Source organism: Talpa europaea (assembly GCF_964194135.1).
Source record: "Talpa europaea genome assembly, chromosome: 11".
NCBI classification, from domain to species: Eukaryota; Metazoa; Chordata; class Mammalia; order Eulipotyphla; family Talpidae; genus Talpa; species Talpa europaea.
In genome coordinates, this window is record NC_140078.1 from 63,692,107 (window position 1) to 63,716,512 (window position 24,406).

The following is a 24,406-nucleotide window of genomic DNA, read 5'->3' on the forward strand; positions in this document are numbered from 1 at the left end:
CCAAAATGGCCATGTCTTGAAAAAATCCCAATTGTTACTAGTTAAAGTAAAAGAGACTAAAATGACTTTCTGACTATTCAAAATATGATCCTTGATAGACTTTGTGTAGAAAAAAATGATTAAGAGAACTTAAAATCTAAATATATACTATATATATATCATAATATATTATTCTTTGGTATTACATTACTTGAGGATGATAATGATACTGAAGTATGGTAAACATTTAGTATTATGTTATATAAGGTTATACTGGAGATTACCCTTATTCTTAGACGATACAGGTCATTTTTTTAGCAGTAAAGTACGATGTCTACACCTTAACTTTAAATAGTTCAGCTAAAATACATACACACACACACACATACAAACATACAAACTTATTGTATACCACTGTTTCTCAAAAACCTTTTTTAGACATTTTTCCTAATTAGTTTCCCTCCCCCATTAACTTTGTTTAATTATGGTAAAATACACAAAAAAGTTGCCATCTTAAACATTTAAAAATATTTAGTTTAGTATTGTTAAGTTTATTCACATTACTGTGCAACCAATCTCCAGAAATTTTTGATCTTGCAAAACTGAAATTCTCTATCCTCCCTCTCCCCTACTCTCTGGCAACCAACATCCTACTTTTGGGTTCTGACTTTGATACCACATATAAGTGTAACCACAAAATTTTGTTGTTGTTTTTTTTTCGTGATTGTCTTATTTCTCTTAGCATAATGTTCTTAAGGTTCATCCTTATCATGGCTTGTGTCAGAATTTCCTTCTTTTTAAATTGTGAATAGGGCCTCCCTTGGTGGCGCTGTGGTTGAGCGCTGGGTTACGAGGCTGCACGCAGCCTCTGCAGTGCCAGTTCAATCCCCGGGCACCAGCGAAGGTCCCACACCCAAAAAAAAAAAGAAAGAAAGAAAGAAAAAAAATTGTGAATAATGTTCCATTGTTTATAAATGCCACATCTTATTTATCCATTCATTCAACTATGGACACCTGGCTTGCTTCCATCTTTCGACTATTTGTTTTGTTGTTGTTGAGTTGTAGAAGTTCTTTGTATCCTGAATATATACATTATTAGATACATGATTTGTAAACTTCTTTTTCATTCCATAGACTGCCTTTTCACTCTGTTGATCATGTTCTACGATGTACATAAGTCTTAAATCTTGATGTATTGTAATTTTTCCTTTTGCTGCCTGAGCTTTTAATGTCATATAATAATTATCAATTCAATGCCATAATAATTATCCTCTACGATTTCTTCTAAAACTATTACAGCTTTAAGTTTTATGTTTAGGTCCTTGATCCATTTTCAGTTAATGTTTGCCTATAGCATAAGGTAAGGTGCCAACTTCATTCTTTTTCATGTGAATATCCTGTTTTCTGTAGGCTTACAATAAATCAGTACAAATAGCTTTTGTGTTAGCAATTGTTACATAAGAAAAACTTGCTACTTAAATCTAACCTAGCTTTTTCTGACAAAAGTAGAACATTTATGTCATTCAAAAACAAAATGATATTGAATATCAACTTTCTATATGCATGCTCATTGCATTAGTTTTCAGCCTTAGTTTGAAATTTTATTTTAAAAAATTGAAACTTTTTTCCACCCAAATTTTTTTCCATCTGTAAGAATACAGATGCTCACAGTTATTACTTTTTGGTTGTTAAAAAAAATCAACTTATTAACCTTTTAAAAATTGCATCTTACCAATATGCTCACTTTTGTAAACCTAAATACTTGCTATATAAAACTATTTTATTTATGGAAGTATTCACACCTAAACATTCAACTACTGACAAATTTTTTCTCTGAGAAAATATTCAGGTCTTGGAAATTTCAAGTGTATGCATAAATTGTGAAATGTTTGCTCATATAAAAGTACAAGCATGAAATAACCACTATAGGATCTTGCAGACCAAAGAGATGGAAACAATATTTGAGGGAAAAAAATCCACCAATAGCAAAACCCTCAAAAACTTACACCTTTTTGAAAAGAGAAGACATCATTATTCTCAACAGTCAAATGGATGGCTCAGGTATCACTAACTTTTCTCCAACTTACTTAAACTATAAAATAGACTGATTTAAAATTATTCTGTCAACTTGGCAATATTGTTACCCATCAAACTATTCTCTAATGTGGAAAAAGAATAAAATAGCCCTCTAGGCACTAAACATTTTCAGATTGTGAAGCAAAACAAATTGTGATCATCAAACCAATGTCTTTTTCTTCCCATAAAGCCAGATATATCAATCATGAACTGTAACTAAAATATAAACCATACTATCTTGTAGTAAATAATATTTATTCTTAGTTCAAATGAATACTATTTCTTGTCAAATCGATAACATCACCTAACTTGAAAGAGTACATTGGCACATTAAAATTCTACCATGCTTTAAAAACTGTGTCTAGTTTATTCCATTTTAAATACAGTCCAATATCCTTCAGTAATATTAATATGCCATCAAATTAATTTTTGTAGAACAAAGCCAAGTACTTTAAAGCTTGTAAAGTGACAAATTCTTAATATTGTCAAATTAAGCAATTTAATGCAATTACAAAATGTACCAACCTCTTTTAAAAACTGTAGCAATTAAAGAAACTGTTCCACTGCCTTTTAGAATATACATAAATAACTTAGCTTAAGTGAAGTTTTTTTGGGCAGGTTGGGCTGTTTTGTTTTGTTTTGCTTCGTTTTGTTTTGTTTAAGCAGAGGAGGGCTGAATTGAATTCTGGTAGACATTCTTGAAGTCATAATCAAATCTCAGTTCTTTCGGTCATAGTTTATATTCATCCAAATCAAAGATCATTTGACATTATAAAATCAGATCTTTGTCTCTGGTATTGAGGTCACATTGTTAAGCAGTACACATTCTTATCTGGCTTTGCAGTCATCACTACCGGTTCTAAGTTTAGTTCTCACCATAGACAAACTACTTTTTTTTTCATGGAAGTAACACTGGTTAATATCACTCTATGAGTTTTAAGAATATAGCTTCACACTTTGACAACCTTCTATACCACACCTCACCTGCCACCAAAGGTATAGTTACCATCCACCATCTAATCAACCTTTTCTGTCTGTTGCACTCACCACTGCCCTTCCCCTCTGGTAATCACCATCTGTTGCAAAATCTAGGGGGTTGTTTTTGCTAGTTGATTTATGACAAAACAACTTTGATCCAAGCTGGGAAGCCTTTAGAATTGCCCACTGCCTGGACAGGCCCTGTATTTCACTTGTTAATGGAAATTCAATAGTAAGTCTCCTAACTTGTTAGGAGTTAGGAGTGTTAGGAGATGTCCTGACCTTTGGACAACTGGACCTCAGAAATTACTTTCTCTAAAAGAAATCAGGAGATTAAAGTAAATGACATTGGTTCCTTCCAGTCTTAAATTGAATAGACAAGTGATGAAAAACAAAACACATGAGTAATGAAATTTACTATATACTATGATTAAGCATTTCAACACTGTAACTATTTTTCCATCAATAAGTTTAGGTTATTCATTTACCCTACTTTATCTTTAATTTCTTTCTTCTTGCTTTCTCAATATCATATCTCATGGCAGTCCTTCAAGAATATATTCATCCTGGGCCTCCTCGGTGGCACAGTGGTTGAGCGCTGGGTTGTGAAGCTGCCCGCAGCCTCTGCAGCGCCGGTTCGATCCCTAGCCGCCGGGCGAGGGTCCCACATGGCACGCAGGCCTCTCCTGCCACCCGCTGCTCCCCTCAGCAGTGTACTTTGGTCCTTCTGCCTGTTCTGCTCCCTGCTCCAGCTCTAGTGAATTCTCTCACCCTCCCACGCTTCTGACTGTACCCGGTGCTTGTATAAATAAATAAATCTTTAAAAAAAATTAAAAAGAATATATTCATCCTTCACCTCCTCCCTCTCTCATTTAGTTATTCTTTCAATTACTCTTTTGTTATAGCATACACAAGGCTGAGCCTATAAACCAGGCACTGGTGATTCAAGAGTAAACAAAGCATACACAGGCCTTGCTCTCTTGAAATCTGTAGTCCAGTAGAGATGGCCAATATTACTAACACAAAATATAAAATTACAATGGTTTCAATAACGCTAAGTGTAAGATGCCATGAGAATCTAAAAATAGGGTAATCTGATTAAGTAAGGGAGATCACAGGTGTTACCAAGAAAGGGACCCTTGATCTAAACTCTGTATTTTGAGGATAAAAAGCCTTCAACTAAAAAAAGGAGGAAGCAAAAGTAATCCAAGCAAGAAGCCAGTAGTACAAAGGCCTTTCGGACTAAGGACAGAGGTGGTGGGAGGAGAACCAGAGCAGGAAAGTGAAAGAAGGCAAGAGGGAAGTCACAGTCCATTTGTAACCTAATTTTGGAAATGACCTCTCAGCACATTTGCCATATTGCAGTCATTAGAAGTGAGTCACTGGCTCCAGTCTACACATAAGGGGAGATTACACAGAAGGTCGGGTCACTGGAGACCATTATGAATCTTTCATCACAGGGAGGCACTGTACTGGGAAAGATGGAAAAAGCCCAGGTTTGGGGAAGCTTTGTTTGGGACACAGAAAGTTTGAAAGGACAAAGTACCTTCCATTTAATCAACAAATATGTTTATAAAATACCTATTGGTGCCAGGGACTACTCTAGGAGATAGCATATAATGATTACCACTGTCTTGCCCTCATGGAAATTACCTTCAAAAAGCTAAAGACAGACAATAAACATATTAATTCATATAATGATAGGGGGTTGAAAGAAAGGCACATAGGACAAAGTTGTGGGTTTCGTTCAAGTATGGTGTTAAACGATGCTTTGCAGAGATCCGAATAGATTCTTTAAAACACTAAGATGTCCCCTAGAATCCTTCTGTACTCTAATTGTAATTTTTGATTCTCTTAGAGCATTTATCAAAAACTACTTCGTATTATAGTACAAATGATCCATTGTGTTAGGTTGAAAATTCTCCCTCCACCCAAACATATCTTCAACATGTACCCCCTGGAATATTTCCTTATTTGGAAAAGGGTCTTTGCTGGTATGATCAAGGATTTTGCAACAAGGATACTATCCTGAATTATCCAAGTGGGGCCTAAATGACATCACAAGTATCCTTGTAAGGAGACACAGAAGACACACAGAAGAGGCAGTGTGACTATGGAGGCAGAGATTGGAGAGACACAGGCACAAGGTAAGGAATGCAAAAGTCACAGAAGCTAGAAGAAGTAAAGAGCACATTTTGCTCTAAAGGCTCCAAAAGGTGTGCTACCCTACTAACACCTTGAATTTGGATTTCTGGCCTCCAGAACTGTGAGAAAATATATTTTTTTGTTTTAAGGTATCCAATCTGTGAGAATTTGTTACAACTGGCAAATTTGTTACAATCTTCTAGTGTAACTGCCATCACTGAATTAATGGCATTTATCACAAGATACAATTAATTTTTTACTCATTTGTTTAATATCTATCTTACCCCATTTATATGTACGCACCATGAAGATAGGGGTCCTTTCCAGTACACCTAGCTCTTCCCATACTTATCATAGTCTAGAACACATTGCATTCCTAGGAATTTTATGTTAAATGAAAGAATGGATAGCACCACATCAGATAACAAGACTTATAAGACAGACACCAAATCTATTGAACATAATTCCCTAAGCCCCCAGTACAAAGCCTTGTCAAAAACTGTTGTATTAGGGTTGAGCTTTAGAATATCTGGGATATTAGAATATTTGGGATATCTGGATTTGTAAATTGCACTGCACTGGATTTGAAAATTGCAATGCAATTTACAAATTGTAAATGCATTGCAATTTACAAATTGTAAATGCATTGCAATTTACAAATTGTAAATGCATTGCAATTTACAAATTGTAAATGCATTGCAATTTACAACTTGTAAATGCATTGCAATTTACAAATATGAGAGACCTCTGCTTCTGCTTTAAACATATATAGCATCAGACTTAGTATATTTAAGGGAGTTCATTCCTTAGATCTTCTTAGCCTTGATAAGGTGAAGATACAGATAGTACTCATTTTCTCAGCCTGTACGTGATCCACAGAGCTTGACAAATTGTAGGGACAACAAATATTTGAAAGACTATTGGGTGAAGCAGAATATTAGACTCATGCTAAAACTCAGCACTGACTCCTTGAGTAAATTCCTAATCGACTCTGAATCTCAATATTCTCCACTGCAAGACAACTAATACTTACCTCACCAGGTTTTGAAGCTGTAAACCACCTGACCTATCTGTAAGTGGTAGTTGATTACTAACCCAATGTCATGAACTTAATTCAGTCTTTAGTATCAGATCAGAACTACAAACCAGCTCCATCGCTTATGGGCTCTGTGCAGTTAGGCAAGCTATTTTGAGTCACAGTTTCCTAAGCCAAAACCTGACAATAACATGCATCCTTTAAGAGTGGTGTGACACAGAAACTAACTGAAACAATCAAATAGACTTGAGCACACCTGGCTCTATATTATACGTAGTTACTATTTTGTGGGGGAAAAAAAAACCAAAACCAAAAACAAAAAAACACCACAAAAAAAAAAAAAAAAAAAAAAAAACCCACCTTGACTCTTTAACGTGTGTGGTTATCTTGTGTCAGTGTAACTATTTCCTTGGGTCTTTTGAAACAATGAAAGGGGCTAGCGGACCCTATTCCTACCTCAAAGAAGACAAGTTTAGGAACCTTTGAACCAAAGGCCACGTGAGGGTTCCATGATTCCACAACTCTTTCCTTCAAAGTTACCATTTATCAGTCTTTACATCTCAGAGAGACTAAGTCGACAAGAAGAGTCCAGCACTTGGGATGTATATTACACCAGGCTAAATTTAGGGTTTTTTCGCAGACAGGTCGTGACCCGAGCACAGGAAGGGTCACGGGTAGAGCGCGCCACTATTTCACCAAGAGTCACTCGGTTGCCTGGGAATCGTCTACGTCACCCCGAAGCGTCTCCAGAAGCTCAGAGACAAGCCATTGCAGCGCAACGCGCAGGCGCCGGGTGGGAGCCAATGGGCGCGGCCAGAACGTAGCGCCGCTCGGCCCCGCCCCTGCGAAGGATTGTGGGCGGGGCGACAACGGCGGAGCGCCCGCCTCCCCCGGGCGAGCGGGCCGTTGTCCGTGGCTCCGCGGCTGGGCGCGCGTCACGTAGGTTACGCACAGTTACTCCCCGGGGCCCGCCCGGAGCCCGCGCAGGCTGCGGCGCCTTCCCGAGCTGCTCACCCCGAAGGCGGGGGCCGCGATGGCGCCGGTGGGGGGCCCGAGGTGGAGCTGATCAGGGGCTAAGAAGAACCTGATCGAGTTGGGGCCAATCACGAGGTCCTTCCCCGCCTGTGGGTCCGGGTTCCCGCCCGCCGATTTCCAGCCGTCAGGGTCCGCTACTCTGGAAGCCCTGAACTCTGTACCCCATCAAGTCCCGGGCCCCCTGCGGGAATGTTCAAAAATGAGTACCAGGTAACCGGAAATATCTCTCCAACCTGTCTGTGGCTTTCTCCTCTTAGGTGATGCAGCTCGTGTTGGGGGTGACGACAAAGCGTCCCAAAGTCTCCTCAATAATACGGTATTTTTCGGGATAAGAAGGAATTGGTGGACCAGGGACCTTAACTCAAAAAGAAGAAAAGGAAGCAATTAAAGTCTGGATACATGATTTGGTGGTGGGTCCATCTCCAGTTCTGCTTCTCAAGGTGTAGGGATAACTGAAATGCAGCTTTTAAACCCAACCAGACTCCTGAAAAGGAATCTTGGGCACAGGGCCCATAACTCTTGAGTTTTAACAAATGCCTTGGGTATCCCAGAAATTTTTTAGAAAAGAGTGAATGAATGAATGCACGAATAGGTTAAACCAAGGAAACACTTTAGCTAGTGCACTTTTCCCAAAATCGGAGGTCAGGTCAGTGATTCTCAAACCCAGGGGTACCTTAGGATTCTTCCTGTAGTTGCAAAAATGCAAATTCCCTGACCTTCACCCTGGAACCAGTGAATCAATATCTATAAGGGACTTTTACCCTTTAACAATTTCCCTTAGTTGGTTCTGATGCAGATGGTCCAAAGAAACTGCTTCTGATTATTCCTCATTAGTTTGAATAGCCAAGAATGTCCCAGTGCAGGGCCTGCTTTCCTGGCCTCACTGGCATCTCTCTCACTGCTTTTCTTTGGCCAGAATTTCCTCCCCTCCTTCCGCACTCTACTTTAGGTTACACTCTTTTTTCCCAATATGTTTACCATCCTATTCCTGCTGTTAGGATGAACTTCCCAACAGAATTCTATTGGTCTTCACCTCTGTGTTGCTTTTCTACCTTTCATCAGTCACCCCAACCTCCTTATGGATGTCCTCGGTGTTCTGTAGTTCTCTTTTCATATATTTCATTTGATAACAATAAATGTTTTGGAACAGTTTTAGAACTTTTCTCTCAATATAGGTAAAATATATTATTTTTTAAAAAAGCACATCACATGGAAACTTAGAAAACAGGCAAAAGCAGAAAAAACAGGAAGGGAAAAAGATTTCTGTTTACCAAGTATAACTATTTTTCTCTTAAAGAAAGCTCCCTGAAATTAAAATTCTCAGTGAAAGGTGACCCTGACCCCAGAAGCTAATTTTAAACCACACACAATTTGCACATGATACCACCTTAAAGAAAAAAGAGGTTTTAACTTCAAGAAGTCTTCACTTCTTTTAAAACTCAGAAGCAAAATTATATTATTGAGAAAAATTAAAAGCTGGAAATTCTTTTAAAATTCCAGATGGATTTGCTCATTTATACCTGTCAAATAATCTATTAAATCAAATAATCTATCAAATAATCCTTAATAGAAAACCATATGTAGTTTTCCCTTGAGTTTCGAGTCTTGCAGTGCACTCTTACTGAGATCATTTTCTTGTTTAACTCTTCTCTTTTATAATTAAGCTATGGACATTCGATAATGTGTGTAGTGTTGCTACCAACGCATGTGTTTCATCTTCTTGGGTTTATTTAAGGAACACATAGAATGTCTGTAGTTATGCTTCTCTGTTTCTTGTACAATTTTCATATATAAATTTCCATATTAGTGTTGAATATATAAAAAGATCTTATAGGAATACTAAAGAATCAACCCCTCCTACATTTCCTCTTAAGTTTTTTTACTGACCAATAATAAACTATTCATTTTGCCTTTTTTTGAATAATCATTGCTGGCACAATTAAACCCTTGTTATGTGTGAGATACTGTGCTTGATGATTTATGTTTATTGTCCTGTGCAACCCAACAACCCATTTTGCAGATGGATAATCAAGATGTTAAGTAACTCCTAAATCAAACAGTAAATAAATGGTAGAACTGATATTGGAAGTCATTTCAGTATGCTTAAAAAGCTTGTATCCAGAGAAAAGTATCAGAATTTATTAGCCAGGAGTGAGCATTGGGTTTAAATTCTTTAGTCTGGACTGAATAGAATGTTTTATAAGCATGGTCTATATACATGTTAAATAAATGAACCTCAACTCACTCTGAGAAAAAGTAAGGTTTTATGGCACAATTTATTTACTGTTTATCATGCTTTTAAAATAAAGTCCTTAAACCATTAATTCAAGGTGAGTCAAATCAGAAAGGTTGTGGCTTAGACATAATCAAAGTATAAAGTAGGAGTAATAACAGGGGTAATGTTCCCTTCCAGAGCTACTTAACTCACAGATGTCTGGAACAGCAATTATAGACTATGTGATGGATAGTATTTCCTCCTTTGCATTGTCTTTCATTTTAATTTAAATATTTCGTTTCTGTGTTCTAGGGAGGTGCATTTGTTGAAATCTTTAGTGCTCAGGGGAAAAATCCTGGAGCAAGATGGAAGATCCTTGGCAGCCCATCTGTGATTTGGAAAGTAAGTGTTAGAAATTAGAGCCCCACAAATCCTGGAAAGACATGTGAGTGAAGGTTGTAATTAAAAGGATCGGATTTCAAAACGGTTTTTCCTATTCATTCATTTTCAAGCCTTTCCATCACATTGTTGGCTGCAGTCATTTGAGACTGGCACACTGCTCACAAACTTTCTCTGTATAGCAGGTCCTGCTGTTGTTTTAGGTGACCCCTTCCTCTCTACTCCAGCACTCATTCCCATTGCCACATCCAGTACCTTATCACCACAAAACTGCAAAACCTCTGAAATTACTACATGAGACATTCAGATTTCCTCTCTTACCCATAATCTTCAGTTCTTAAGGCTGCTTCCCTAGACACTTATATTTGTTTTTCGATTTCATTAAGACCTTTAGGGCATTGACCATTCTATTTCCCCTGTGTTGAGATTTATTTTTTTATGCTTTGTCTTCATTTCCTTTTCTCTCTAGTCCAGAATCCATTGTGCATAATTTATTTCCCAGTTAAGATCTTAGATGTCTTTGTTCCTTGTCCTTTATCATGCCTGCCTAGCAAATGCCAATCTTGTCTGAATCCCCTGCTGTCTGTCTCTTTCTCTCCCTGGATCTGAGCTTCTGAGTAACTTTGGAGAAAATATCTGTTGTCTTTCATATTGATAATACTATAAATTTAACCTGAACAGCCGCAGAAAGTTCTCGTTATGTTCTTACAGTCTAAAATAATTATTTCTCCATTATCTTCAGGTTTTCCATCACCAGCTCTATCCCCATCCGAGTTCACATCCAAGACATGCTCTCATTCACTCACCAGAAAACCTCAAACCCCCACCTCCCATTTCACAGGGAACCTATACCATCAGGTAGAAACTACCTTAGCTTGTCTTATGTTCTTCCTGCAGGTTTGCAGCTCCAATTTATAATATAAGCCAATAAAATATGTTTCGGTTATCACAGTTTTCATTTTTATTCCATAGGAGTTTGATAAGGAAGTTAAAAGTTTTGTGTTTGTCCTGGAAGGCAGCAGCCAAACAAACAAAATTCAGTTACCAAAGGAGAATAAGCAAATCCGTAAGTAAAATTTTAATGTTGAAGCTTAAAATTGGTGCTTAAAGTTGTATTTTTAAGTCTCATACAAGTGTATGTTAGGTTGATTTTATATTGGCACCTGTTGACGTAAAGTGCTAAGATTTTTTCTTTTAATTTACAAAGTAATCTTATGCTAAGCTTTTCACTATTTATTAAAAATATATATAATAGAGCCATTTATTGGAAATATAGAAAAATTGAAATGATTTAGAAAATTATTTAATAGCGATTAATTAAAATAGTAATGGTTTTCATCCAGCATTTTTATATGCCTGTGACTTTATGAGCATTTCATATTTATTAATTCTCAGTCCTCACAATGGCTATTTTATAGATGAACACACTGAAATTTGTTCCTTATCAAGAAAACAGGTAGCGAAGGTTAAGCTTTAAAATAATCTCAGGAATACCTAAATTATAGCATATTAATTTGTGATAAAGAAATAATGTACATAAGCTTGTTAGCTAAGGCATTATTTAGTGACACCAACTTACATACCTTTAGAAATACGGATATTAATATGTGATTAACAAAAGTCCGAAGTATAGATTCAGAGATTTCAGTTCTTAATTTACTTTGGAAATGATCCTTTTAAGGCAGAAGGAACCCTGAGAGATCACCTAATTTTATGATTAGAAGGCTAGTTATTGGCAGAGCAGAGGTTAAAATTCAAGGCTCTCCCATCAAATTTGGATTTTGAGTAAATTGATGTGACTTAGGAAATAAAATTAAAGTGATTGATCAACTTTTCATCAGCTTTGTCCTATATTTTAACTATACACTTCAGGTGATTTAGCAAACATAAGTAACCAGTTATTTTTAACCTTTATTATTTAGTTATCCCCTCCTTCATTCACTAAGAACATTTTCTTGAGTACTTACTATGTACCAGGTACCGTGAAATGACCTGTTGTTGATTCCTGCATCTTTTTCGTCAGTACTGTGCTTTATCTACCACTTCAAACTATTGTATGCTTATTATTGACTTCTAAGAGATTAACCATAGGATTTATAGATGGATAGTGATTTAATTTAAAGTGGTTTGCCAGTATTTCTTCCTAAAATATAATTAGAAATAAGAATTCAAAGAGAAGGGATAATCGTTGTTAAAAGAATTTTTATTAATATATAGCATTTAAAAAAATCATTGTTTCTAATTTTTTTAATAGCAGTTTTTTTTCGTTTCTACATTGATTTATTCTTTTAAGTGAGGTAAGCTAGGGTGAGCCTAGAAAACATATCTGAGACTGTAGTTTATTCTTACGAGGAGACAAATATTGATTTTGAGATAGATGTATTGGATTTGCAGAATCATGACTTTGAGTTTGAACTAAGCCGGTGTTCTTCCGTTGGGCTCTATTTTCACATAATACCCTCAGCATCTGTGCACATCATCACATTATTGACAAAATCAAATATCTTCAAGTAATCTTTCTCAGTTACTATGAGAAAGATTCTTCTGCCAAAGACTCACTCCCCTTTCCTGCTTTTATCTAATATTTCATTTTAAATAAAATAAATTTAATGTGTTATAATTACTTTTTCAAATGGAAAGATGATAGTTTTAATTGGAAGAAATAAAGGAATCTTTTAATGTCATTCTCATATAATGTTCTGTATCTAAAAATTAACCTGGCTTTTCTGTAGGATGTACATCACTGTAACAAATGAAACCATTTACATAGTCTTCCCTGTAATAATGCCTTTAAGATTAATTATTGAGAATTTTTTTATAAAAGAAATTTGTACTTATTTTCACTTGCATATAAAGAATTTCTATGTGAATTGTTACAGTTAAATTTAAATTAAATGGCATGCCCTGCTTAGGGAATTAACTTTCAATTAACATTTCTAAATAAGTTCAATTACCATTATATATTCCTATTTTAAGAGTAAATATCCACTTTATTTTTGCAAACTTGACATTAGGTACCCTATATGTGTTTTCTACTATATTAGGTACTTACAAAGAAAGTTTAATAATGAAATTAAATATGTTTAACTTTTCATTTTAAACAGTATTTTTCTGAATTCTATTTCAGTATCTCTAAATATGTCAGAAAAGTTTTTCTACTGAGTAACCCATCAAATAAAGGAAAGTGTGATTATCAGCTTGTGTTTTCCAGGGCATGAATCTTGCATTATTTACTTTCTACCCCAAATTCAGTGTATCTTATATAATTAGTGTTTAATAAGTTTTTACATTTGTCACTTTAAAATACTATAACAATTTGGGTTATAATTTCTAGTTGTAGCCAGCTGGCCTTGATAACAAGACTTGAGTAAATCAATAGCCATCTAAATAAATCTATGCTTCTCTTCACCCTGGAACATGTTTTATATAGAGTTCCCCTTATGAGAAGCAGCTCTGTCAACATAAACATCTATAAACAGCTAACTTGTCCAATTCAGACTTCTCTCTAAGCTACAAACTTGTACATCAAGTCCTCAAGTAACATAATTTCATTTCAACTAAGGGAGAAAAATATCAGTTCCCAGCTGGGTCTGCTGTCTGAGTTTGCAAGTTCTCTCAAGTTTGCATGAGTTTTCTCTGGGTTACTCCAGTTTGATGATTCTGTTGTGACTAGAATTATTCTATAGAAACGTAGCTCTTATTTCTATCAATTAGGTTATGATAAAATTGTTTTCATTATGAGTCATTTCACTTAAAATTGCAGTTTCCAAGTATCAGTAGCATTAAGTGAGAACATTTACTGTATATTCAATACTTACCTGGCATTTCTACTTGGACAGCTTAACCCTAGAAATTATTCCTCCTCCTCCTGCAGAGAGCACCATCTCAGTTACTAACAAATTGCTTTTTCAGTAGATCAGATCAAAAAGTCATAAATGAACCTGATTTTTCTTCATTCAATCCACAAGGAAGATATTATTGGTTCTCTTTAAGTTGGATTTAATGTCTGTCTACTTCCTGCCACCTTGGACCAATGTGGTCCAGGCCACCGATTTGTGCTTGGATTTTTGTAATAGTCTTCTAACCGGCCTTGTTTCTAACTTGCCTCCTTACAGTCTAGTACCAGCTAAACCACCAGAGTGGTACTTTTAAATGTGAGACATTCCTCCCCTGAAAAAGCCCTATTTCTCTTTGAGTAAAAACCAAAAATCTATAGAACCGTGCAGTATCTGATGTTCCACTAACTCTCTGACCTTATCTCTTATTACACTTGCCCTTGTTCACTGTGCTACAACCATATAGGTCTCCTTGCTGTTTTCAAACTTAGCTTGATGCTCTATCACCTTAGCACATACACACAGGCTGTACCTTATACCTAGAGTGTTCTTTTTCCCAAATAGCTTTGTGGCTATCTCTCGCCCTTCCATAGGCCTTCTCAATGAAGACCCACCCAGACCTGTGTTTTATATCACTTCCCCATTCTTGATCATGTTTATTTGTTCTACTTTTTTCCGTGGTATTTATCACCTTTTAACATACTATGTTTTTTCTCACTATTACGGAGAAAATAAGCCCCACCAGTGCAAAAATCTAGTCTGTTTTATTCATGTAGGACAGTGCCTGGCAACAATAGACTACTAGTAAATCTTTGTTTAATAAATGACTGAGTGGTTTCCCATTGATTTAGGGTGACCTATATTCTTTGTATGGCCTTCAAGGCCCCAGATGATTGAGTCTGGCTGTTTGCCAGACTTACCTCCTGCTGCTTTTCCATTTCTCTTTCATACTAGCCCATTAGGACTTTAAGTTCATCTAGTCTGCTATGGCCTTTTTCTTTAACATTTGTTCCTGTCACCTACTCCCGTCTTCCTTGCCCAACCAATTATTTTTTATTCTTCCCAGCTGAATATCAATGTTATTTCTTCAGGAAAACCTTCACTCATCATTCCCTTCCCTCGTAAGACTTAAGGTTATATGCTTTCATAGTACCCTGACCTACTTCATGAGACTAGAATATAATTTTCAAGAGGGCAGAGACTTATGTTTTATTCATGGCAAAAACTTTAACACCGAGTCCTACACATAGTTGATGCTCAGTAGATCTTCATTGAATGAAAGATCCATGCAGAGAGTCCTGTGAGGTATAAGTTTAAATTAATAACCTAATTTTATGCATGAAAAATAAAAGGGTATGACAGGTTTTATGATTTGCCCAAAGGGTTGTGGGAGAGCCCATAATGAAGGCATTTTTCCTGTCTTCTGTGTTGAAGTGGGAAGGTGCACTTGAGTGTACTGGATGTGTAGCGCTACTCAAGGAATGACTCATGATTTACCAGGACACTTGTAAAGAATGACTGTACTGTACCTAGTTTCATCTCTTTGGACAGTGTAATAGTTGTAAAATGTATATGAGGTATACAACTATAATTTGCTATAATGAACAACTGGAAAACCTGTTAAAAATCTAATCTATTTTAAACTATTCAAGATAAAAAAAGACCTGACCCCTTAAAAAGAGCCTCAGACAGAGAATAGATATTAAAGCTGCAGAAATCTTCATATTTCAGTCAAAAGACTTATTGTTTATGAATATTATGTATTTGATGGTCATTTTTTGACTTAACAGTAGTTCCGCATTCAGCATTACTTAGAGTGATTTTAAATATAGGCATGAAGAGTCAGTTTAAATTTACTAAGCCTTCCATAGTGGTTGGACCAGTTTGCACTCACACCAACAGTGCAGGAGAGTTCTTTTTCTCCACATCCTCACCAACATTTGTTGTTGCTAGTCATTTTAATATGTGCCATTCTCACTGGTATAAGATGGTATCTCATGGTAGTTTTGATTTGCATTTCCCTGATTACAAGTGATGCTGAACACTTTTTCATATGCCTGTTGGCCATTTGCATTCTCTTTGGAGAAGTTCCTTTTTTAGCTCTTCTGCCCATTTTTTGACTGGATTATTTATTTTGTTTTTGTTGAGTCTCTTCAGCTCTTTGTAGATTTTTGTGATCAGTCCTTTATTATTAGTGTTGTGTGCAAAAATTTTCTCCCAGTCGGTGGGGTATCTCTTTGTTTTGGTTATTGTCTCTTTTGCTGTGCAGAAGCTCTTTAATTTGATGTGGTCCCAGCTGTTTATCTTTGCCTTCTTCACTATCACTGCTTTGGGTGATGAGTCTTTACAGATGTTGCTGAAGTGTATGTCATGTAGTGTTTCGCCTATATTTCCTTCTATATATTTTATGGTTTCAGATCTTGTCTAGTTCTTTAATCCATTTTGAGTTGTTTTTTGTGCATGGTATGAAGTATTAATCAAGCTTCATTCTTTTTCATGTAGCAACCCAGTTTTCCCAGCACCATTTATTGAACAGACTTTCTTTGCTCCATTGCATATTCTTTGCTACGTTGTTAAAGATTAGTTGACCATAAATGTGTGGATTTATTTCTGGATCAACTTGCTAAAGATAGAGCTTCCATATGATCCAGCAATTCCACTCCTAGGTATTTACCCAAAGGACACAGAATCATTAATTCAAAAGGCCACCTGCACCCCTATGTTTATAGCAGCACTGTTTACAATAGCTAAGCTATGGAAACAACCCAAATGCCCAAAAATAGATGACTGGATCAAGAAGATGTGGTACATATACACAATGGAATATTATTCAGCAATCAAAAAAGATAAACTCATGCAATTTGCAGCAACATGGGCCGAGCTGGAAGGGATCATGCTCAACGAAATAAGCCAGAAAGAAAAAGAAAAATACCGGCTGGTCTCACTCATAGCAGGAATTTAGAAAACCTAAATAAGGGACCAGAAAAAAGACTAATTATAATAAAGTAAAAATCAAAATCAACAAGCAACTGTAAACCAGATACATACTACTGGGGAGTGGGAAAGGAAGGATGGATTAGAGTCAAAATAAAGGGGACGGGAATTGTATGGGTAATAGAACCAAGATGAAAATGCATACATTGTGTAAAAATGAAAAATGATATAAAAATACATAAAATTAAAAAAATGAAAAAAAATTCAAAACCAAATAGGGACATTTCTTCCTAAAAAAAAAAAAAATTTATTAAGCCACTGGAAAAAACTCTCTATAGAGTTTCTTTAGCATTTCTGACACCCAGGATCAATGTATGTCAAATGTTCCTAAAGTATTTTTTGTCAAATCATCTCCTTATGGTGTTGTCATACTACTTTTAATCTTCAAAGTGAAGTCTTTTGGAAACTAGGTCTTCTATATGTGAAAAAGTTTAATTTCAAAGCTTTATTTTTTTGAAAGTGAGCATCTTTCATATCTAAAAATGTTCATACAAAAATGCCCTATATGTGTAGCTCTTTATATTTGAAGAGAACAGTGCTGATTCAGTGAGATTTGTAACATAAATTAGGGGCCTCTTGTAAAGACTGATTTCATTTATCCTGATGCTCCCTTTGCTCTATTTATGGAGATAATACATTGTGCAGTAGGAAAATACCATACAACCAACCAATGGAAGGTGCAAGAAAGAGATTGACTAATGAGGGGTTATGTAAGTTGGCCTCAGTTTTGGTATCTCACTTTGATTTTATACTCCAGAACTCTGGTTACCTCACTGGCTTTTCTCATATGGTAGAATCCAATTCCTAGAGGATTTTCCAACATTAGAGCCTGTTACTTCCTATTTCTAGTATGTTATAGACTGAAGCATTCTGGAGTCACTTATAAGCTTGGTATTCTAAGAAAGTTATTGCTATATGTTTGATTTTAAAAATATTAAGCATTTTCATCAAATATGTTTACTGTTTAGAAAGTAAATTTTGGGTTAAATATAGGAAATGTTTAAATTGCTCAAGAATGTAGCAAAACAATTTGCTATAAAATTATAAATGAGATCTTTTTATATAGAATATCCAAACATGTATTGTTATGTTGAAAATAGTTAAATTTGTTAAGCCTATTAATTCATTATAAATAGGAAATAACATCCATTTTAGACCAGTTGTCATCCTTAATGGCTTTTGTCCATATGGTGGCCATGTGTTGATTTGTAGGAGAGGTTTACATTTTAAATGCCCCAAGTCAGGGAAAAAAAGCATCTTTACAAGGAAATGATAATAAAACATCCATTACAAGCATCATAATTGAGAAATCAAGCAAAAGTTCAGAACACAAGAGGAAAGGAATTCAGTGAATGGGGCTGAAGAAGTAATGTAAAATCAATTGATTTTGGAAGCAACTATAGATTTCCACTATCAAGTGTCATGGGAATTGGTTTTCCTCTAAATCAATTTATTCATATTTTTAATACAAATAAAGCTGGTGATGGGGAATAAAAACTCTCAGTTCTTAATTTGGAGCATTAAATTAATTAAAAATGTGTTAAATTAATAATAGGTATTATAAGTAAAAATATGTTCCTCCATCCCTCACAATGTGGACGCATTTAAAGTCATGTGAACTAGATATGGCTCTTCAAACCTTCCGTAGGAGTTATCATAATTAGAATTGTTTTTCTTGATCTATTGTTTTTTATTAAGTTGTTTAGTACAGTTAAAACTGTCAGTGAATAAAAATAATTGCCACATGCTTTTATGGCTGCCTTGATGGGACTCTATAGTTCAATTTTATATGTCTCTATTGAATGCAATTCTATGTGTACATTCTCTTACAACCTAATAAAAATAGTAAATAAAAATTATTATTTTTTAAATTTTCATAAAAATTTACCAGGCCCACAGATGGGACTTTAAGAAGCCACATTTGTTGTTGGTTTTATTTGATTTTAATCAAATTTTTTTTTGCTTTCATAATGAGGTTATAACTCATGAGTAGTGCTATTGCACGTCTGTGCTACATTGCTAAAAAAATGCTAAAAATTTCAGCTGGTTGATAGTGTGTGGTTGGTTGTTTGTATGCACGTATAAATGGTTTGGACATCTGAATGTTTATTTTTCCCCTTCTCATTTTAGTTGGACTGATCCAGAGGTTTCTTGTACTTCAGATTTACATACCCCTGGGACAAGACTTCTCCACTGAATTGCTGTAAGATATACAGAACTTCTTTCAATGTTTTATGTGTATTAGACATTTGATCAATTGAAGCAGTATGAACAGTCATTAATTACAAATGGCAGTTTTTGCATTAAAGAGCAGCAACTTATCAAGTGGACATGAAGTAATTAAACTAATTTAATCATATTTCTTAGATATCACGGTAGTCTGGGATTTCCCTAGGAAAAGGAAACCAACATTTTCTTAAAGCAAACTTTAAGAACATACAGCCTGTAACTTAAAAAAATAATCTGAATGTTTGAGATTTTTGGTTCGAATGAGGGGTGATGCTGTATTTTATACTGTTTGCTGTTTGAACTATATGTGGTTTTTAAATAAATTGAAATAATACCTCATTTTAATGATATTTGCTTCACTTTGGAAATATTCATCATTCCTGATTAGATTTGACAGCTTAGACTTTATTTTATTATCATTTTATTTTTGTATCAAATGAGTTTCTTTTCCTGTGATTTTTGTAATTGAGTTAACAGTGGTTTTTAACACTGTATTATTCGGATGTATAGATTCACACCTCTTCAGATCTGTTGCCATAACACACCTACCACCATGGTGTTCAGTCCTCCACCATACTCCATTGAACCCCCTTTGATTTCGCTTCTCACCCTCCTGTGTTTCTCTTGTGGCCTCAATTCTACAATCAGATTTTTAGGCTTTGGTCTGGTTTTGTCTGTTCCTTTATTTCTCTATATTCCACATGAGTAAAATCATCCACTATTTGTCTCTATTCTTTTGACTTATTTTGCTTAGCATACTCCTTTCCAGTTCCATCCATGCTGTTGCAAATAGCAAGAGTTATCTCTCTTTTTTAAAGCTGAGTAGTATTCCATTGTGTATGTATATCGCATTTCCTTAATCCACTTATCTATCGGTTATTTAGTTGTTTCCATAAATTGGCTGTTGTAAACAGTGCTGCAATGAACATAGGACTGTATATATCCCTTCAAATTAGTGTTTTTGCATTCTTTGTGCAGATACTTAAGAGTGGAATTGTTGAATCATATGGTAGAACTATTTTTAATATTTTGAGAAAGCTCCATGCTTTCTTCCACAGGGGCTGGACCAGTCTTGGAATACATTTCTTTTACATGGCCTTGCTATGAACAGATTATTTGGCAGAAAATATAAATATATAACTTGCTCAGTTGAGCTCTCTGCTACCTGAGCTTATTTTGAGACTTAAAATAGTATTTGAATTTGTAACTAGTATAAGATGTACTATTGCTTAAGATTTCATTAATGAGTTTGTCTACTTTCAACCAAATATTGCATTTAAGGTATGTTTTTATCTAAATTTTCTTTGTAATTAAAAACTATACAGAGGGCCTCCCCGGTGGCGCAGCGGTTGAGCGCTGGGTTGCGAAGCTGCCCGCGGCCTCTGCGGCGCCGGTTCGATCCCCGGCTGCTCCCCTGCCACCGGAGGAGGGTCCCACATGGCGCGCAGACCTCTCCTGCCGCCCGCTGCTCCCCTCAGCAGTGTACTTCGGTCCTTCTGCCTGCTCTGCTCCCCGCTCTGGCTCTGGTGAATTCTCTCACCCTCCCACGCTTCTGACTGTACCCAGTGCATGTATAAAACAAAAGCAAACAAACAAACAAATAAATAAAACATGCCTCTATAAAAAAAAAAAATAAAAAATAAAAAAATAAAAAAAAAAATAAAAACTATACAGAGCCTATGTTTAGGCTTTTATTTTCCCTGTTGAAATAAATTACCTTTCCTACTAATGAAGAAAAATTTTACTGGATACAGTGCTAAAAATAAGCAGTAAGAGCTTTTACTAAAATGGGAATAACATAAATTGGAAGTTATTCATTACTCTCTTTTTATGTGAATTATGTTAATGATTTGTGCATATGTTGGTGAAATAAGAAAATTAGCTAATAACACACTGTCTTATTTTCTTGAATTATAAAGGATAGATGGAACATTTTATATCTTTGTTTTATTCAACCTTAAACCTCAGTAAACCTTTTAATAAAATTTTCCATTATTGTCCGTCATAGTCACCAAAATTCTTTAAAATAGTTCTTATAGTAACAGGCCAGAAGCATTATTTGATGTTCTTATGTATCTTTATTTTGATTCTTCAGAAAAGCATTTTTAAGATCTAAAAACATTCCACAGGTACAGAGAGTACTCTGTAAAGCTTTGTTTTCAATGCAGGGAAAAGTGGTTGTCTACCAAATGGAAGAAGGCAGATTATATTTTTAGTTACATTTTCTAAGGTTTTTATGTAGAAATATAATCCAACCCCTCTCTACCTCCTATATTTTGAGATTCTTAGGAAGCAGTGGTGAGGATGTTGGTAGTTGGCCTTGTGACCAAAGTACAAGACTCTTAGATGAACTTCTTGCTGATGCTTTTCGAGCAAAATTAAACTTTATTTGAGCTTTTCACCCTTGCATAGGCACTATAGTCTTTTAACTAATGTAATGGTAAATAAAGCTTTAGTTATTGAGAAACTAATACTTACGTTAGGTTTGGCATCATCTTAGCAAGAGAGCAGCTGAGTAAGCCTCACTACCCCTTTGGTGCTGTTATTAATGCTCTAAGGATGAAAAACCATTTTCAGGGGTAATGATATTAATTATTAGATTTTGAATCCTGTTGACTATTATCAGAAATTCTTTTGTTCTCATAGCTACTTGGGCAAACATTTGGATTTTTCCAAGTGGTTTTATAGTTATAGTTCCAGTAAAATAAATGTTATATTGACAAAAGGTCAAAACTGTTAAATAACATGGGTAAGACATTCTCTGTCCTGACCTTGTGAATTTATCAGATTATAAGAAAATATCGTAACTCTACATTTGAATTTGTTGCTGATAGATAATCAAAAATATTTTGCTGTTTTAGGAAGTACTAACAAAGAGCTTGTTTTATAAGATGAAAAGTAGAAAAACAAGTATAGATTATATAACTACAGTTTTATTTTTCTTGAAAGAAAGGGCTTTCTTTCAGCACCTTTAGTGTTTTATTGTGTTTCTAGCAGCATAGCTCCAGGCTACTTTAAATAATACATTTTTCTAACAAGTTTGGAATGTCACATCACAGAAAGATACCTGGCTTCTAAAATTTTCCGTTGTTAGAGTGTGAAAGGCATTTTGTTTCACAAAGATACTTTTACACATCAAGAGGTTTTTATGATTGGAATCTTGCCAACTGGTTTATGAATTTAAGAATCATTTCTTTGACATCATTCTATGTTTCTGATGTCCACTGGATAATTATACTTCTCAGGGGGAGGTCATGCATCTGTGGGTTAGTGGATGCCTTAGCATCGACAACTCTGCTTGAGAAATATTCAGTCAGTCAGTCAGCAGATTATTGAATTCCTGTTATTGTCAGGCAGTGTGTTAGGCATGGGGTGTCACTTTACCTTGAATCTATACTTTCTACACTCTCGCTAACTTCCTGATCCCAAATCATCATCGCAATTCCCCTGATCAACTGTTAGAGCATCCCAGTGGGTTTCCCAGATTCTTCTCTTGCCCATTTGCAGTGTTCACATTGATTCTTTACTTTAGACCAAGCTTAGGCTTTTTTCTCCCTCTGACATCTAAGAATTATATTGCTCAAAATGCTGCACCTGTGGATAAGATGATTTCTGAACTTCATAACCTGATCAACAATTATTCAAACACATTGTATTTTGCACGTAGACCAAAGGGAGTGTTTGCCATATTAGCACACAGTATTTTTAGAAATAAAGTAATGGTATTTTCTCCTATTTCCCTGTGATGAACCTATGAAAGAATCCTCTTCCTTGCTTTTGACAAATATTTCATTTTCGATTTGCAGTTTACATTTTCAAAGTCTTTCAATGTACCCGAAATCTGGTACCAGCGTACCAGAGTCTACTGTTTGACCTGAAGTTAAATGATTTAATAAACAACAGATTTTTAAGGATTCTTTCATTTTGTGTTCTCTTCCATAATGCATCATCATGGAAGTGGGAAGACAACAGCTCCCCTGTGTGGGTTGTGAGGTGTTTCAGAGCCTGGGGGCAGACATCTGGTGCACGGGAGGAATACCATAAACCTGAGCTTTTGGAAGAGAACCCACTGCATCTTGAAATAGAAATCTCTTTCACTATATTTGATGCTGCCAATCACACTAAATGATTTTGGAATATTATATTTTTTGACAGAAACTGCATTCATTTTACTGAATATTGCTAAGCTGCATTAATTCTGTTCTCTCTATAATATTATTTTGTTATTTCAATGAATTCTGAGAGAATTCATTTTGTACTGTTAATGCCTTTAGTGAAATGACATTTTTCTTACTTTTAGTCAGCTCATCCAAGGCTTTCTCAATATATATATAGGATGAAAACCAGTTTAGGAGGGAGGGAAGAGTCATGTGCTAATTGGAGAGGCTGGGATTCTTAGCCTGCAAGTTCAAGGGAATGCTATTGCTAGAAGGTTTCACTTTGTTGTGCCCTTAGCTGTTTGGATTACTGCTTTTGTTTGGAATCAGGTAAGGTAAATTCTTAAATAAAAGGGAAAGACCAGTAAGAGGTTTCTTAGTTCTTGAAAATTTTAACTGCCCTTTTGTGATCTTTTTGTGATTGTAATACTCTGAATTTGAAATTATATCTGCGTGGAGTTTAATGAGTTTAACCTAGAGCTTAGAACTTTTGTGTTGTACTTTTGCTCTAGTTATGCCTTTGGGCTAAACTCTTAAATTCTGTCCCAGTTTATCTTCAGGAAACGGCAATATGAACTTTTTTTTTTAATTGCCAAAGTTAATCAGTGATACTGTTTTCTTGCCAAGAAATTTTAGGAGGTTTACATCTCTGTAGGTCTCAAGGTTTCCCATAATTGAAACATACCCATTCTACAAAGCAAAGCTTTAGCCTAAGGTAATTTAATGAAAGTTGTTTTTATACCATCTTTTCTGTAGTGTTACTAATGAAGTGTAGACTAAGAGATCAGAAGAGAAATTTAATGGACGTTTCAAGTCCTTCTACCCTACTGAATTTTGCTCCTAATGTCCCTTCTTCAGGGATTTAGAGCACCATGGACTCCTTTGAGACTTTAAACCAAGTAAAGTGAATGTGGCCTCACAGCTGCAGACCTGTGTTTTTGATATTGCCATGGTTCTTCTTCAGCCACTTTAAAGTCACCAAAGTTGAGAGAATACCTTAATTTGATATCTTTAGGTCAGAATGACATTGGTGAGAGCTTTTGAGATTGTGTCTGTTTCACCAACCATCACTCTTCTTGTACAAAATTAACTTATTATCTCTTTGGTCATTTTAATGCCTGCCTTTGAAGAAAATGATAGTTTCTGTTTAGTCCTTAAGTTCTTTGTTAATAACAGGTGTTACCCAAGTGCAAAGTATTATGCTATTCAGTGAAATCTTTTATGTCACTGAGTGAATACATTTCTAAACCATGTATTTAGAGCTGGGCAAAAATGGCCAGTGGTAACTCTTTTTTGAACTAGAAGTATTGTATATTAGGATAGTAAT

The 24,406-nt window shown here is 35.4% G+C and overlaps 1 protein-coding gene across 6 annotated transcripts in view; it reads left to right on the forward strand.

Moving 5' to 3' along the window:
* Window positions 1-7,438: 7,438 nt before the first annotated feature.
* Window positions 7,439-24,406, forward strand: part of CFAP20DC (CFAP20 domain containing) — a gene marked incomplete at both ends in the record, with an annotated part of 188,525 nt that continues 171,557 nt past the window's right edge. For all 6 annotated transcript variants that reach the window (XM_084248259.1, XM_084248260.1, XM_084248261.1 and 3 more), the window contains 4 exons: window positions 7,439-7,459; window positions 9,777-9,866; window positions 10,836-10,929; window positions 18,824-18,896. In XM_084248259.1, the coding sequence (XP_084104385.1) occupies window positions 7,439-7,459; window positions 9,777-9,866; window positions 10,836-10,929; window positions 18,824-18,896 (278 nt within the window). The remainder of the gene's footprint in view (window positions 7,460-9,776; window positions 9,867-10,835; window positions 10,930-18,823; window positions 18,897-24,406) is intronic.